Raw genomic sequence first — 17,138 nt, 5'->3', positions numbered from 1 at the left:
CCCCATTAAAAAAACAGTATTTTAAAAAAATCGAAATATAATTTACATACCATAACCTTCATCCTCTTAAAGTGTACACACCAGGGATTTAGTGTATTCATAAAGTCACGCAACCATCCCTCCTGTCTAATTTCAGAACATTTCCATCACTCTCAGAAGAAACCCGGATCGATCAGCAGTCACTCCCGTTCATTCCTCCGCCAGTGCCTGCCCAATGGTTGGCTTCCTTTGGTCTCCAGGAATGGGCCGATTCTGGATGTTTTGTAGGAATGGGATCATATGCCATGTGGTCCCTTTCGCGGGCTTGGCCTAAAGCGTCAGTCCTTCCTTCCCGTGTGGCCGAGGAATGTCCCATCGGCTGGATGTGGACGTTTTCCTGTCCACTCCTCCACCGGAGAAGGGTGGGCCTCTGGAACATTTGCACTTTAGGGTTATCCCGAGTAGTCGTCTGTGAGCATTTGCGCATGGGAAGTAACTTTTCAGCTGGGGCCATCAGGTCCATTAGCGAGGAGAGAGGGTGGAGGCTGGGAGTGCATTCTGGGCGGAGGGAACTGTGTGTATGGAGGATGCCCTGAGCCAGGAAGGAGCTTGGGAGACCCCACAGAGGAGTTGGCTGAGGTGCTGAGTGGGCAGGCCCAGGGGCGGAATCTGGTCACTGTCACTGTCACCTTGTAGATTCTGGGTTTAAAGCTGTCGGGATTGAAGGATAAGGGATAGAGGTTGCTGCTTTAAGAACAAAGAAAGTATATAGATCTGCTGGGTTTGGTGACTCATGCCTGTAATCCTAGCACTTGGGGAGGCTGAGGTGGGCAGATCACCTGAGGTCAGGAGTTCGAGACCATTCTGGCCAACATGGTGAAACCCCATCTCTACTAAAAATACAAAAATTACCTGGGTGTGGTGGTGCGCACCTGTAATCCCAGCTACCTGGGAGGCTGAGGCGGGAGAATTGCTTGAACCTGGGAGATGGAGGTTTGAGCCAAGATTGCGACACTGTACTCCAGCCTGGGTGACAGAGCGAGACTCTATCTCAAAAAAAAAAGAAAAAAGCGTGCGGATCGGAATACTATCTGGAAGGACCCTGTGATGCTGTGGCAGTGGGTAGAGAAGAGCTCTAGGTGGCCTCCTGGGGTCTGGCTGGTGTTGCTGGGTACATGCTGGGCAGGTCCCTGCATATGGAATACTGGCTGATACCAGCTTGGCTGGGGCAGGAGAGTCTTAACATGCTGAGTGTGAGGTGCCTGTCAGATGACACACTACGTTTTTCTTCATTGGGGCAGCTGGAACCCATGGATGCTCAGATAGGCTCTGGGCTGAAGATGAGAAGCTGAGGGTGGGATGAAGTTTGCTTAGGACTGCACTGGGGTGGGCAGACTGGGAGATAACATGACAGAAAGCAGACAGGATGGGAAGGCAGAGGGCCCCAGAAATCCAGAACATTTAGGGAAGCCGAAGAAGAGGAATTTCCTAAGCAGGAGAGCCGGTTAGCGATGCTGGATGGTGCTAACAGGTCCATCTGCTCAAGAGGTGAAAGGGGCAATGGGAGTTGGCACCTGAACATCTGTGGAGATCTTGTCTGATCTCGTTCCACAGGAGTGGTGGCTGGTGGCAGCCCAGGAGTAAGCAGGCGCGGGAGACAGAGCTGGTGAATGTGTGTGACACTTTCATTTCCAAAAGTCTTTTTTTTTTTTTCCTTTATTTTAGCAGAGTCTTGCTCTGTGACCAGGCTGGAGTGCAGTGGTGCAGTCTCAGCTCACTGCAACCTCTGCCTCCCAGGATCAAGCGATTCTCCTGCCTCAGCCTCCCGAGTGCTGAGACTACAGGTGCCTATCAGCAGGCCCAGATAATTTTTGTATTTTAGTAGAAACAGGGATTCACCATGTTGGCCAGATGGTCTCGATCTCTTGACCTCGTGATCCGCCTGCCTTGGCTTCCCAAAGTGCTGGGATTACAGGAATGAGCCACCGCGCCCAGCCAGAAGTCCTTTTGTGATGGTTATGGGAGGAGAGAGCAGAGCCTGGGTCGGGAGGAGGCTAGGTTGCTCATGCTGCCTGAAGGTGAGTGGGAAGAGGAAGCAGGAAGAGGCAGGGCTGTGGGGGATAAACTCCCGAGCAGTAGGGTGGGGCTGGAGAAGGAGTATGGCCTCTGCTGGGACCCCTGGGAGAGGCCCAGAGGCCTGCCGGTGCCAGCGGGGTGGGCTTGGTGGAGGCACTTGAGGGTATGGCTGTCTTGCAACTGTAATTTTCTCTATAGAAGAGGCAAGGCCACGAGCTGCTGGTGGCAGGATGGTTAAGGACTGTAGAGGCTGGAGGAGAGGGAAGGTGTCACCAGCCCAGCCCTCTGTGGCTCATTGCCAAGCCTCTTAGCCTGTCTCTTTTCACTTTCAACACAGCAGCCAGGCTGAGTGTGCTGACTTGCTGATCCAGACTGCGTCTCCTCTGCTTCACACCCAGCACACGCCGAGGCTTCTGCCAGGACCTGCCACACCCTGTGCTGTGGGTCCCTCAGTGACAAACCCTTCCTGGACCCTGTGACCTCCCAAAGCCCAGCACATCCCATGTCAGCCCCACAGCACCTGCTTTTCCCACTGAGATGATTTTTTGTTTATTTGAATTTACATATTTTTAGAATTCACATCGTCATTTTTAGTTTGATAACTAGTAATTGTGTGTCTTTATGGGACACAATGTGATGTTCTGGACTATGAACACACTGCAGAATGATTATATCACACTAACGAACGTGTCTGTCACCTGGAAGACAGTTGGCATTCAGTATCTGTGTGTTCCACGTCTGCAGCTCCAAGCAACTACGGATCAAAATGTTAAAATAATTATACAAATAAAAAAGCAATACAGGCCGGGCACAGTGGCTCATGCCTGTAATCCCAGCACTTTGGGAGGCCAAGTTGGGCAGCTCACATGAGGTCACAGGAGTTCGAGAACAGCCTGGCCAACACAGTGAAACCCTGTCTGTACTAAAAATACAAAAATTAGCCAGGTATGGTGGCATACACCTGTAATCCCAGCTACTCAGGAGGCTGAGGCAGGAGAATCGCTTGAACCCAAGAGACAGAGGCTGCAGAGAGCCGAGATGATGCCCCTGCACTCCAGTCTGAGCAACAGAGCGAGACTCCTCTGCCTAAACACACACACACACACACACACACACACACACACACACACACCCCAAAACAGTGCAGCATAACAACACTGACGTGGCATTTCCATTGTATTAGGTATTATAAGTAATCCAGAGATGGTTTAAAGTGTATGGAAGGAGGTGTGTTTGTGATATGCAAATGCTATGCCATTTTATAGCTGGGACTTAAGCATCCCTGGATTTTGTTATCCACGAGGGGCCGGGAGCCAGTCCCCACCAGATACCCAGGGATGACTGTACTTAGTATCTTCTATAGTAAAAACATATACAATCTTTTTATTTTCTTTTGGGAGGGAGTCTCGCTCTGTTGACCAGGCTGGAGTGCAGTGGCAAGATCTCAGCTCACTGTAACCTCCACCCCCCAGGTTCAAGCAATTCTCCTGCCTGAGTCTCCTGAGTAGCTGGAATTACAGGCATGCACCACAATAGCTGGCTAATTTTTGTATTTTTAGTAGCGATGGGGTTTTACAGTGTTGGCCAAGCTGGTCTCGAACTCCTGACATCAGGTGATCCGCCCAACTTGGCCTCCCAAAGTGTTGGGATTACAGGCGTGAGCCACTATACCAACCACCTTCAGGTTTTATTTGAATGTCACCTTCTTTAGCGGGACCTCCCCTGCCCACCCTTCTCAAACAGCAGCCCCATTCACCACACACTCTTCCCTGCTTCCTGGGGCTGTTGGTTTTCCTCCTGAGCACAAACCTGCCTCTGAGGTTGAGAAAATCTGCTGAATTTTCTGACTTATTGACCTTTTCCCTGCTCTAGAAAGTTGGCCTTGGGTGTGGTGGCTCACACCTGTAATCCCAGCACTTCTGGAGGCCGAGGTGGGTGGATCACCTGAGGTTAAGAATTTGAGACCAGCCTGAAACAACATGGAGAAACCCCATCGCTACTAAAAATACAAAATTACCCGGGCATGGTGGTGGGTGCCTGTAGTCCCAGCTACTCAGGAGGCTGAGGCAGGAGAATCACTTGAACCCAGGAGGCGGATTTCGGTGAGCTGAGGTCACACCATTGCACTCCAGCCTGGGCAACAAGAGTGAACCTCTGTCCCCGCCCCCTCCCCAAAAAAAAAGAAAGTTGGCCCTTTGGCCTCCCCGGAATCAGGGGTTTGTTCATATTTTGTTCCTTACTGAATCCTCAGTGCCCTGACGGTGCTGGGCATACAGCAGGTACACCTGGTCACTGAAAATGCAGGAGAGGTGCCAGCACAGCAGTGAGCCCCGCTGGATCCCATCTCACAGCCCCAGGGCTTACCCTCTGCCTCGGGGGGTCCCCGGCAGGCACCGGCACCCGGGGCTGCCATGGAAAAAGCTGATCTGGAGCGTCTCCAGGCCTGGCATCATGCCAGATGCTCTCACGCTTGCTACGGAAAGACTGGGGCATGGGAGTGGTTAAGACTTTGACAGGAAAGTAATAGAAATGATGGAGCATGGAATCTCACCAGAACTGGGAGAAAGGCCGGAGGGACTGGGTCATAGCGGGTGGAGGTCAGTGGTCTGGAGTTCCCGGGAGGCCAAAGGACTATCGTAGTGGAAGGACTGAGGGAAGGAGAGACTGCGATGGACTGTGCATAAACTAATAATAAGGGTGCTAAGCTATGATGGTGGTGTGGGTTAGAGATCCTTCGCCTCTAATCCACACCAGGAATTCAATTCAATTCCTCTAACCCAGGAATTGAATTGAATTGAAAGCTCAGTTGAATTGAAAACTCAACCCAAATTGTCCTCAACAATGAAGGGCATGTCATAGCTTTTGCCATAAGAAGGCTAGAGGCAGGGCCTCCAGGGCTGGTTTTCCAGCAGGGGGCAGGGACAGGAGTCTACCCATCTCAGTCTCCTGCATCCGCTTCCTACTCTGGCAGAATCTCCTCGCCAGCCCCTCCCGGGGCTCCTGCATCCCAGGTCAGGCCCAGCGAGAACCTGCCAGGTTGAGTCTCTGAGAACACTACCCCAGACCCCGGAATTGAACATCTAGGGGTGGGTGTGTGGTGGGGAGCCAGATGTTTTGATTGGCATGAGCCTGCAGGAGCACCCTGGATGTGGAGGTGGGGTCCGACCTACTCCGATAAGTGCCAGGGAGGGTCAAGGTATTAGGAAGTGGCATGTGGGAACAGACACTGTGGAGGCAACACCGGCTCGTGTCACTTGTTCTTAGCGAGAAGGGAAATGGGAAGCGCGGCCCTCCGGGACTTCTGAAGATGTCGAGGAGGAACAGGCATTGTGGGCCTTGAAGGAGTAAGAAATGCCACTGGGAAGATTCTCACACACGTTGAAATGCCTGGCTTCTCCGGGTAACTGGTGACCTTGCAGCGTGAGTAGCTCCTCGATGGGCCAGGTGCTGACCGCCAGAGCCCGTGGGATCTGACCTTGCGCTCTTGCCTAGAAGCATAATGTGGGTCCGCTTAGATTTCCCAGTAGTCACATTAAACACAGCAAAAAGAAACAGATAAAATCAACTTTAATATTATATTCTCTTTCACTCAACATATCCAAACATGATTTTGATTTTTTTTTTTTTTGACAGAATCTCGCTCCATCACCCAGGCTGGAGTGCAGGGGCACCATCTCGACTCACTGCAGCCTCGGCTTCCAAGGCTAAAGCCATCCTCCCACCTCAGCCTCCCAAGTAGCTGGGACTACAGGTGTACACCACCACACCCGGCTACTTTTTGTATTTTTTTTTTTTTTGAGATGGAGTCTCGCTTTGTTGCCAGACTGTAGTGCAATCTCTGCTCACTGCAACCTCCGCTTCCTGGGTTCAAGTGATTCTTTTGCCTCAGCCTCCTGAGTAGCTGGGGCCACAGGTGTGTGCCACCACACCTGGCTAATTTTTGTATTTTTAGTAGAGAAGGGGTTTCACCATGCTGGCCAGGATGGTCTGGATCTCTTGACCTTGCGATCCACCCACCTCAGCCTCCCAAAGTGCTGGGATTACAGGTGTGAGCCACCGCACCCGGTGGACTTTTTGTACTTTTTGTAGAGACGGGGTCTCTCTTGTGTTGCCCAGGGTGGTCTCACACTCCTGGGCTCAAGCCATTCACCGGCCTTGGCCTCCTAAAGTGCTGGAATTACAGTTTTGAGTCACAATACCCAGCCTCGTCTATTTAGAAATACATTATATATTTAAAATATTTATAATATTTATAATAGACATGTGAAATATGTATTATGAATATGTGTATACATATAATTTATACATTTATGTATAAGTAGTAATATATATTACACATGTGCGTGTGTAAATGAGCTGTGTGTGTCTTTCACACTGAGCGCATTTCTCTTCGGATTAGGCACGGTTTTAGCGCTCAGCTGCTGCAGGTGGCTTTCTTGATCTTACTGGGCTGTGCAGGCCGGACCTGCAAATGGACATCCCCTCTGGTTTGGTGCAGAGCTCATCCTGCCTTATGGTGTCACTGTCCTCACCTCCAGTTCATTCATTTCATCTGACCCCAGTTGACATTTGAGTTCAAGACACTTCCCGATCTAGTCACTTTGCCTGTTAGGTGATTGCATTTTTGCATTTTTTTAAAGTTCCTGTCTGCTGTATTCTTTATTATTATTATTATTATTATTATTATTATTATTATTATTATTTTCTGAGACAGAGTCTTGGTCCGTCACCCAGGCTGGAGTGCAGTGGTGTGATCTTGGCTCACTGCAACCTCTGCCTCCTGGGTTCAGGCGTTTCTCCTGCCTCAGCCTCCTGAATAGCTGGGATGACAGGTGTGCACCGCCATCTGTGGCTAATTTTTGTATTTTTAGTAGGGACAAGGTTTCACCATGTTGACCAGGCTGGTCTCGAACTCCTGACCTCATGTGATCCACCTGCCTCGGCCTCCCAAAGTGCTGGGATTACAGGACACTGCACTCCAGGCTGGGTAACAGAGAGAGACTCTATCTCAAAAAATAAACAAATTTGCACTCCAGCAAATTTTATTGATACTCTGTCTCAAACAGACAAACAAGACATACGCACGCGCACGCGTGCGCATACACACACACACACACACACACACACACAGAGAGAGAGAGAGAGAAATTGCCAAACTCTACTGTACACGCAGGTAAAAAGGATGGCTGCTGGCCGGGGGATGCCACAGAATGCCTGTGAATCTTGAGTCGGGGGCACACAGAAGCTTCTTCTCTTTGTGGACCTGCGAAGTAAATGCTCAGAGTCTCTTCATTTATGGGAGATGCTTTTGTTTTCAAGAAGGCCTTTTTAAGTCAAACCAGAATTATTTGGGCGTAATAGGTGCTCAGTGAATTTATTAGTTCAATTATTACTTGACAGAAAGAGAAAGCATAGCTCCATTTAAAGGTGTTTCAAGTCAACCAGAAACAAGGGCACGATTTAGTTCATGGAGAATTTAGATGAAAAAACTTATTTAGAATATTTATGAGGTTACAAAGTTAGTATCAAAATGCCACTTAAAAATATGCTTAATAGGCCAGGCACGGCAGCTCACACCTGTAGTCTCAGCCCTTTGGGAGGCTGAGGCAGATGGACCACCTGAGGTTGGGTATTTGAGACCAGCCTGGCCAGCATGGTGAAATTCCATCTCTACTAAAAATGCAAAAATTAGCCGGTCCTGGTGGTGCATGCCTATAGTCCCAGCTACTCGGGAGGTTGAGGCATGAGAATCACTTGAACCCAGGAGGCAGATGTTACAGTGAGCCGAGATCGCACCATTGCACTCCAGCCTGGGCCACAGAGCAAGACTCTGTCTCAAAATAAAAAAAAGAAAGAAAGAAAAAAAAAATAACAAATCAGGAAGCACCTAGTTACATAGTCTCTATGTAACCGCCTGCATTCCACTGGCTCTGCTGTGTCGACTCTATATGAGTCTCTCAGGAATGGACTCTCTAAGTAGAATTCAGCCATCTATCAATGTTTATTTCCGACTTCTCATTTCTTAGAGCTTTACGAAGAACACAAAATAGCAATTATTCACCCATGATAGGCTCAAGACATGGTCAGAAGCATGTTGAATCCTGACTTTTGTGTGATGTATTTTACATGTTTTAGACTGAAGTGAGCTAATAGCTTGACTGCTGCCGGCATCTTTCCTGGTTCTGCTGGTCAGTTACCTTCAGCGTTTCCAAAGGGTGCTAGTTCTGGCGGGGCGAGAAGGGACGTTATTCACCCACGACAGGATCAAATTAGCGTGAAAATGGTAGGCTCGAGACACAGGGTGCACTTCAGCAGGTTAGACCAGCTTAAGTCTCAAGACCGTAGTTATTCTTTATTTGCACAGTGATGTTGCAACACTTTCTGAAAAGGAAACCAAAGGAGAAAGACAAAAATACCATCCAGACGCTAGTATAATGTAGAGTCTCACCGTGTGCCCCAGGGTCAGTGTGAGTCTGTGAGTCAGAGGATTCCAACCTAGTGTTTCTTTGTGGCTCGCACGGTGCCAGCAACTTGGTCATTTGGTGATCACAGTGTTTGAAGACTTGAGACCTCCCCATTTCCTCCTCATCATCTTCATCGTTGTTCTCCTCTTCGCTTTCCTCAGGATTTTGTGCAATATTGCCCCTAAATGCACACCAGTTAATTCACCTGGTGTTCAGCTGAATAAGTAACTATTTCATTGCTGGAGTTAAAAGAAAAAAAGGCTAGGTTGGATTTGAACTGCGTTCTGTAGTACCGTCTGGATGGTTTAAGAGATTGTCAAGGGTGATTTTAAGTGTACTTGCTTTTCATGTATGTCCTGACTTTGTCATCAATGCCCCAAGTAAGATGTGACTCCATCTTCCATATAAGTGCAGCGCAGAGAGGTGACAGAGACAGGCTCAAAACAAATGGGGGGATTTTGAGAGACTGTGGTGTGGTGGGAACTGGGGCTGTCAGGAGAGTTCTCGGAAAGGAGCTGGCAGCAGGATGTGCCATGTCAGACGCGTGGAGACTTGAGAAGGGAGTGTGATGTGCCACAGGTCCTGCCGTGGGAAGGTGGTTGGAGTGGAGTGTGCCTCTGCCATGCAGGGTGAGTTGTGTCCTGGGCTGAGGCATTTATCCCAGAGACACGTTCAGCCATTAATTCATTCCCTAAGCAGGATAGAAATGGGCCCCAGTCTCATGCGGTTGGCAGTTGAACTGGATACGGGGAGCTCTTTGCAGGTTTTAAGCAGAAAAGAAACCTGGTCCTGTTTGTTGTGTATGCACGTGCACACACGCACACACACATACACACACATATCAAACAATTTACAAAGGTAATACGTGCGTGTGGTGAAAACTATCTGACAATACAAAAGCTTGTGTGTCTCTTTTCTCTTTATTTCTTTCTCTTTTTCTGTCTCTCTCTCTCTCTCTCTCTCTCTCTCTCTCTCACACACACACACACACACACACACACACACTCATTTTGAGAAAGGGTCTTGGTCTATTGAGATCAAGGCTGCAGTGGCGTGATCATGGCTCACTGCAGCCTTGAATTCCTGGACTCATCTGTCCTCCCACCTCAGCCTCCCAAACAGCTGGGACCACAGGTGCACGCCACCATGCCCGGCTAATTTCTTAAATTATTTGTAGACACAGAGTTTCATCATGTTGTCCAGGCTGGTCTTGAACTCCTGAGCTCAAGTGATCCTCCCACCGCTGCCTCCCAAAGTGCTGTGGTTACAAGCTGGAGCCGCCTGATTCTCCTCTTTAGACACAGTCATTGTTATCTGTTTTTAATGTATCCTTCTAGAGGTATTCTATGCATACCAAGTGTATATACACAAAAGTATCTTCCCTTTGCTCACTTTCATTAATAGTGAATGTTGAAAATCATTCCTAATGCTTCATAGTGTTCTACTGCATTCTTCTGATGGCAAAAGGATGTGGCTAGGTGCACCTGCCATAATATAACTAGTGCCCTGTGGATGCACGTTGAGGTAGTTTTTTAGTCTTTTTGCTGCTTCACTGCTGCAGCTTGTATTCCTGGATGTGTGCTTTTGCACACGTACCCAAGTATATCTTTGGAATAAATTTCTAGACATGGAGCGATTTGGTCACAGGGTTTGTGCATTTCAGGTTTTCCAGCTGCAGTTGCATTGCCCACCAGAGAGGTTGTACCAATTTCTTCTCTCCCAGATAATGTACAGGAGTGTTTATTGCAGGAAGCCCCAGGTCAATTGTTTATCTTTACAGATATTCTGGGTTAAAAGGATGGCCGATGTTAGCATCATTTTCTTTGTTCAGGAGCTCAGTTGTATTTCTTTTTCTATGGACAGCAATCTTGTGCCCGCCTCTTTTTCTTTTTTCCCCTCCCTCCCTCCCTCCTTTCCTCCCTCCCTCCCTTCCTTCCCTCCCTTCCTTCTTTCTCTCTTTTTTTTTTTTTTTTTTTTTTGAGATCGAGCCCCACTCTGTTGCCCAGGCTGGAGTGCAATGGCACAATCTTGGCTCCTGCAACCTCCGTCTCCCAGGTTCAAGCGATTCTTGTGCCTCAGCCTCTCTACTAGCTAGGATTACAGGCACACGCCCCCACACCCGGCTAATTTTTGTATTTTTAGTAGAGGCGGGGTGTCACCATGTTGGCCAGGCTGGTCTCAAATTTTTGACCTCAAGTGATCTGCCTGCTTTGGCCTCCTGGAGTGCTGGGATTATAGGCTTGAGCTACTGAGGCTGGCCTTTTTTTCTTGAGACAGGATCTCACTCCATCACCAGGCTGGAGTACAGTGGCAGAATCATGGCTCACTGCAGCCTCAGCCTCTCAGGCTCAAGCAGTCATTTCATCTTAGCCTTCCAAGTAGCTAGGACTACAGGAATGTGCCACCATGCTCAGCTCTTTTTTTTTTTTTTTTTTTTTTTGAGAGATGGGGTTTCACTGTATTGTCCAGGCTGGTCTCAAACTCCTGGGCTGAAGTGATCTGTCTGCCTCAACCTCTCAAAGTGCTGGGATTACAGGCGTGAGCCATCTCACCCAGTCTTCATCTCTATTTTCCTATTGTGTTGTTTGCGTTTCCTCTTTCTTATTGATTTACGAATGCTCTTTACATATTAAGCAGATGAACTTTTTTCCTTTAGTAAGAGTTGTAAATAGTTTTTTCCCCAGTGTCTCATTTGTCTTCTGATTTTATGTTGTCACTTTTGAAAAAATTTCTTTTTTGTTTATGAGGTTTGTATTTTGTATTTATGTTACCAGAAACTTAAACTAAGGTGGAGAGAAAGAAAAATGTTTGAAAGACATAAATACTCTGTGTGTGTGTGTGTGTGTGTGTGTGTGTTTGTGTGTGTGTGTATAGCACGTAGAATGGAAAGAACAGGAAGTATTTTTTGAAGCTATATTAATAGTTGACTTTGGAAGTCTTTTCAGAGAACTGAGCAACAGAGGCCTGAAAACAATCTTTATATACTACAGTTCAGGGACAGGAATTAAGGAAATAGAAAAGGAGCAGTCTGGTGTGGCAAATGCCACTGGAAATGGCAGTGGGTGTCCCGTGGCTGAAGGCTGTCAAGGCCTCCAGAATCAGCCTTCCTTCCAGTGGCCTCAGTCCTAGCCACAGTCCTGCGTATCTGAGACTGACAGATGAATGGTTAATGTCATTGACTCTGGGCCTTCTCTTGTATTTCAAGGCAGGGTGCTTACAAAGGGCAATTCAGTAAATAATTAATCTTATGGAATTAATGTAAAATCTTAATCATAGCATCTGGGCACTGTGTCTCATTTCTGTAATCTCAGCACTTTGGGAGGCTAAGGCAGGTAGATCACTTGAGATCAAGAATTTGAGACCAGCCTGGCCAACATGGTGAAATCCTGTCTTTATTAAAAATACAAAAAATTACCCAGGAGTGGTGGTGTATGCCTGTAGTCCCAGCTACTCGGGAGACTGAGGCAGGAGAATGGCTTTGACCCAGGAGGTGGAGGTTGTAGTGAGCCAAGACTGCACCAATGCACCCCAGCCTGGGCAACAAGAGTGAAACTCTGTCTCAAAAAAAACAAAAAAAACAAACCTTAATTGTAGCAGCAACCTGTTACATATTAACATTTTCCCCTCTTCCTCTCCTTTCTCTGTATTTTTTGATAAAGGGCCCATCTAGAGGCTGCAGGGCATGTGTGCGTTCTGAAAGATGCCTTTGACTTTGAAAGCCCATCTGAGATTGCAAACCTCATCTTGGCTGAGAACTGCGAGGCTGCCCTGGCCCTTCATCTCTATAGGGGAGGCCGCCTTTTGCAAGGTAACCCTCTTTCTCTTTAAAAGTAAAATACCAGAAATATTGAAAAACAGAAGTGCCTGCAATGTCCAATAATATGGGAAACAATGTCTCCTGTTTATTCAATTCAGAAATGGGAGACATGCAATAATCTCTTCAATTTGTTTTCTTAGGGCATAATTTCTTAAATGTTATAACTATGGCAGTCAAGAATGGATGTGTATTGAAGCTGCTTTTACCATATTAAGAGTATCATCTGAATTTTGTTTGTTTTTTTGAGACAGGGTCTTACTCTGTCACCCAGGCTGGAGTGCAGTGATGCAATCTCAGCTCATTGCAACCTCCACTTCCTGGGATCGATCAATCCTCCCACTTCAGTCTCCCAAGTGCAGGCCACCATGATCCCTACTTTTTGTTTTGATTTTTGCAGAGATAGAGTTTCACCATTGTTGCCCAGGCTGGTTTCAATCTCCTTTACTCTACACTGGGGCAACACTCAAGTGATCCATCCTCCTCAGCCTCCCAAAGGGCTGGGATCACAGACAAGCCTGGCCCTGAATTTTTTCAATGCTTATTTCATCTTTCAAAATATATTTTTTCAAAAGGATTCTTTTACAGGTATAAAAGAGCACTTATGAAAGACATTGTTCAACCCATGAATTTATGAGGAAACTACTAAGATGTTAAAACCAGTTTAAAGCACATTTGAGCAACTGGAGTTTAAATCAGCAATTTGGTAAAGAGTATCAGGGTAAATTCAGTATGTTAGTCGCAGACCTGGCTAACATCCAGCAAGGCAATGGGCCCCAAGCTTTGGAAGTATCTTTTCTACTGGACAGAGATGATTTACATCTCTCCCTGACATGAATCTACAAATGACTTAATGTAACTTCACAGAATACAAGCTCTCAATTAGTAGTACATAATGAAGTCAAACAACAACATACTCTCTCAGAAAATTAATCTTTGGAGGACGCTTTTAAATGTGGCGTCTTAGAACACTGCAAGAAAATGCATATGCACCTTATTTATTCTTATCGTATTCCTGACCCTATTTTCAGGTTGCAGAACATTTTTCTTAACACTCTGAAGACCCATCTGATTTTACTGAGGGGATGGGAGGCACCAGGTAAAGGAAGACAGATATTTTTGTTACTGTTCAGCCTGAGTGTCTTTCTTCAAAAATGAATTAAATGACACAGTAGTGGTATCATTTGTGCTGCACCATTTTAAGGGTAATATATGAATATATAGCATGTCATTTGAAGATCAAAATTAGCTCCAGTCACCAACACACCAGAATGAAATTTTGGTCAGCAAAATGTGTCACACTTCTAAAATTTTTAGTTTTTTGTTAATGGTGATTTTTTAGAAAATTTCTTTACATTGTATCAAACCTTATTTAAGCTCCAGCTGTTTTTCCTGCCTCCTGTGCCTCCAGACGTTGAGCCCTCTCTGAACAGTCTCTTCATGTATGGGCACATCTTACTATGTGTTCTTTATTTTCTCAGGTAATCCATGAAAATTGCCCCAGTGTAGAGTAAAATGTAACTGAGTGGTATAGTGTGAAAAGCAAGCCTGTCTTCCGCTTCTTATCCTCACTGTATTATTTCTAATTTCCAGAGGCAACCCACAGTATATATAAATATACATATATATACTGTATTGGTTATCTATTATTACGTAACAAATCACCCCCCAAACTTTGTTGCTTATAGCAGTACATTTGTTATCTAATAGTTCCTGTGGGCATTCAAAAGCAGCTTAGCTGGGCGGTCTGTCTCAGGGTTTGCCATGAGGCTACAGTCTCATCTGGTGGTTTGACTGGGGCTTGCAGATGTGCATCTGTGATGGTGCACTCACAAGGCCATTGGTGGGAGACCTCAGTACCCAAGGTGGACCCTGACAGCTCAGCAGGAAGCTCTGAAAGGTTGTCACTGACTGTTGCAGCTCTTTTATGCAATCACGGGGCCTCGGCCCTGAGTTTAGTGATTCTGTTGACTGTGAGTTATGTCGCTTTCTTTTCTTTTCTTCTTTGACTTTTAAGTTCAGCAGTACCTGTCCGGGTTTGTTACACAGGTAAACGTGTGCTGTGGTAGTTTGCTGCACAGATCATGCCATCACCTGGATATTAAGCCCAGAATCCATTAGCTAGTCTTCCTGATGCTCTCCCTCCTTCCACCCCACCCCGCAAAAGTTGTGTTGTTTTCTGTAAAGTGATATCTGTTTTTTATTTTCTTTCTTCTTCTTTTTTTTTCTTTTCTTTTTTCTTTTTTTTGATACAGAGTCTTAATCTGTGGTCCAGGCTAGAGTGCAGTGGCATGATCTGGGCTCACTGCAACCTCCACCTAGCAGGTTCAAGTGATTCTCGTGCCTCAGCCTCCAGAATACCAGGAATAGCTGGGATTACAGGTGTATGCCACCATGCCCAGCTGGGCATATATTTTTAGTAGAAACAGGCTTTCACCATGTTGGCCAGGCTGGTCTCAAATTCCTGACTTAAGGTGATCTGCCTGCCTTGGCCTCCCAAAGTGCTGGGATTACAGTCATGAGCCGCTGTGTGTGGCCCCTATTGTTTCTTTTAAAGTGTTTTATGCACATACGGGGAACATTTTATTCCCACAAATGGGATTAGATCTGTATATTTAACTCCTAACTTAGCTACTTTTCCAAATCCACAAAGCCATGTCTATCATATTTTTTTAATTGGTTGTGATGTATGCCACTGTGAGAATGCACCGGACTTATTAAAAGTCTCTCTCTTGCTTTTTTTTTTTTTTTTTTTTTTTTTTGCTATTTCAAGGAAAGCTGGAGTATTTTCGATTATATTTCTTTACTCCACTGTATGAGGATGTTGGAAATATAAATTCCTGGGAAAACCTGTAGGCCAAAGGGCTGTGTAATTTTTGTTTTGATTGACACTGACAAATTACTGTATGGAAGGGTTATTCCAGTTCATATTCTACTAACAGATGGGCAAGAACCTATTTCTTCCCTCGTCAGGTTGCTGGGTTTTTGTTTCTCTTTCCTTCACTTAGAGTTCTCAATTTACCATGCTTGATCTCTGCTGCAAATAAGCACAAGTCATCTGAAGTTAGGTTTGCTTCTCCTAAGAGTTGAAGGTGGAGAGGATTCCTCTGCAAAACCACCCTGTTCCCAGGGGAGAAATCAATTGCATTGCTCAGTCTCGCAGACACTGAGAACTGAAGCCATGCTCCTCTGAGTACGTGTGGTTAAACTTTGGCTCGTTCGTTCCTGATTGTTGTCCATGTGGAAGTTAAACAGTGTTTATTCCTCAGGGTCATGTTTTTGTAGGTTAAATCTCTGTGTAGCATAATGTGTAAAAAGCATTAGCACCGTTGTCTGTAGGAAGAGCTGCCTGTGCACCGTGAGCTCTTCACGTAGCAAGGTGTTGGGGACTTTCTCTGCACCAGTGGCAGGCGGCGAGTCGCCCTACCCTGTGGCTAACTGGCTGTGTGATAGTTCATTCTGTGCATACACTATGCATTTCTTAGACAGCCTTCTATTGATTAAACTGTAATTTAAAATATATAGCAGTTATTGACGTTAATTACTTTTTTTCAGATAGTATTATTTTTATTTTTTTATTTTTATTTTTAAACAAAAGAATCCAAAATTTATGATGTAGGAATGACAACAATAAATTTAAGTGCCATCATGTATATTCCCTGTGGCATTTTTTAAAATTGCATTTTAGGTTTTGGGGTACAAATGCAGATCTTGCAGGGTTGTTTTATAGATACTTACATGGCAAGGTGGTTTGCTGCCTCCATCCCCCGTCACCTATATCTGGCATTTCTCCCCATGCTATCCCTCCCCAACCTCCCTACCCCCCACTGTCCCTCCCCAGCCCCCCTCAACAGACCCCAGTGTGTGATGCTCCCCTCCCTGTGCCCATTTGTTCTCATTGCTCAACACCAACCTATGAGTGAGAACATGCGGCGTTTGATTTTCTGTGCCTGTGTCACTTTGCTGAGAATGATGGTTTCTAGATTCATCCATGTCCCTAGAAAGGATACTAACTCATTGTTTTTTATGGTTGCATAGTATTAAATTACTTACGGAGGTGACTTGGAAACTAGGTAAAAATACAAAGAAGATAATATGGCAGCTGCAAGTTCGCCACCCAGAGATGACCACTGTTTGCGTGTGTGTTTTTGTTTTTTATTCAAAATTGACTTTGCAAAAAAGATATACTTTTACAATATAAGCATGCAACTTCTTTTTAAAAATAGCTGTAGGCCGGGCATGGTGCCTCAGACCTCTAATCCCAGCACTTTGGAGGCCAAGGCAGGCAGATCACTTGAGGTCAAGAGTTGGAGACCAGCCTGGCCAATGTGGTGAAGTCCCCATCTCTACTGAAAATACAAAAAAAAAAAAAATAGCTGGATGTGGTGGTGGGTGCCTGTAATCCCGGCTACTTGGGAGGCTGAGGCAGGAGAATCGCTTGAACTTGGGAGGTAAAGGTTGAAGTGAGTTGAGTTCATGCCCCTGCACTTCAGCGTGGGCAGCAGAGTGAAAATCCATATCGAAAAAAAAAATTATCTATATATTAAAACACATATATTTAATATATTTAATTATGTATATTTATATCTATATATATTTATTATATATAAGATATTTAAAAATTCTTTATGGAGTATTTAGTATGTGCTAAGCACTTTGATAAATGCTTTGAATGAAGAGATGTTGCTGTATCTGACTCTTGCTCTGTAGTTTGTGTGTATATTTTCAAAATTGCAATCATATTATACTTATAATTTAGTAACCTACTTTGCAACATGTTAGAAATAGATTGTATATATTTCCTC

At 45.7% G+C, this 17,138-nt stretch overlaps 1 protein-coding gene across 8 annotated transcripts in view; it reads left to right on the top strand.

The window, feature by feature from the left end:
• The window catches only part of GLT1D1 (glycosyltransferase 1 domain containing 1), a 158,774-nt gene that overhangs the window by 7,918 nt on the left and 133,718 nt on the right, over positions 1-17,138 (top strand). For all 8 annotated transcript variants that reach the window (XM_074402031.1, XM_074402028.1, XM_003937097.4 and 5 more), the window contains exon 2: positions 12,179-12,327. In XM_074402031.1, the coding sequence (XP_074258132.1) occupies positions 12,179-12,327 (149 nt within the window). The remainder of the gene's footprint in view (positions 1-12,178; positions 12,328-17,138) is intronic.

Source organism: Saimiri boliviensis, chromosome 7 (genome assembly GCF_048565385.1).
Source record: "Saimiri boliviensis isolate mSaiBol1 chromosome 7, mSaiBol1.pri, whole genome shotgun sequence".
Classification (NCBI taxonomy): domain Eukaryota; kingdom Metazoa; phylum Chordata; class Mammalia; order Primates; family Cebidae; genus Saimiri; species Saimiri boliviensis.
The sequence above is the reverse complement of the archived record's forward strand: the minus strand, read 5'-3'. Positions and strand labels throughout refer to the sequence as shown.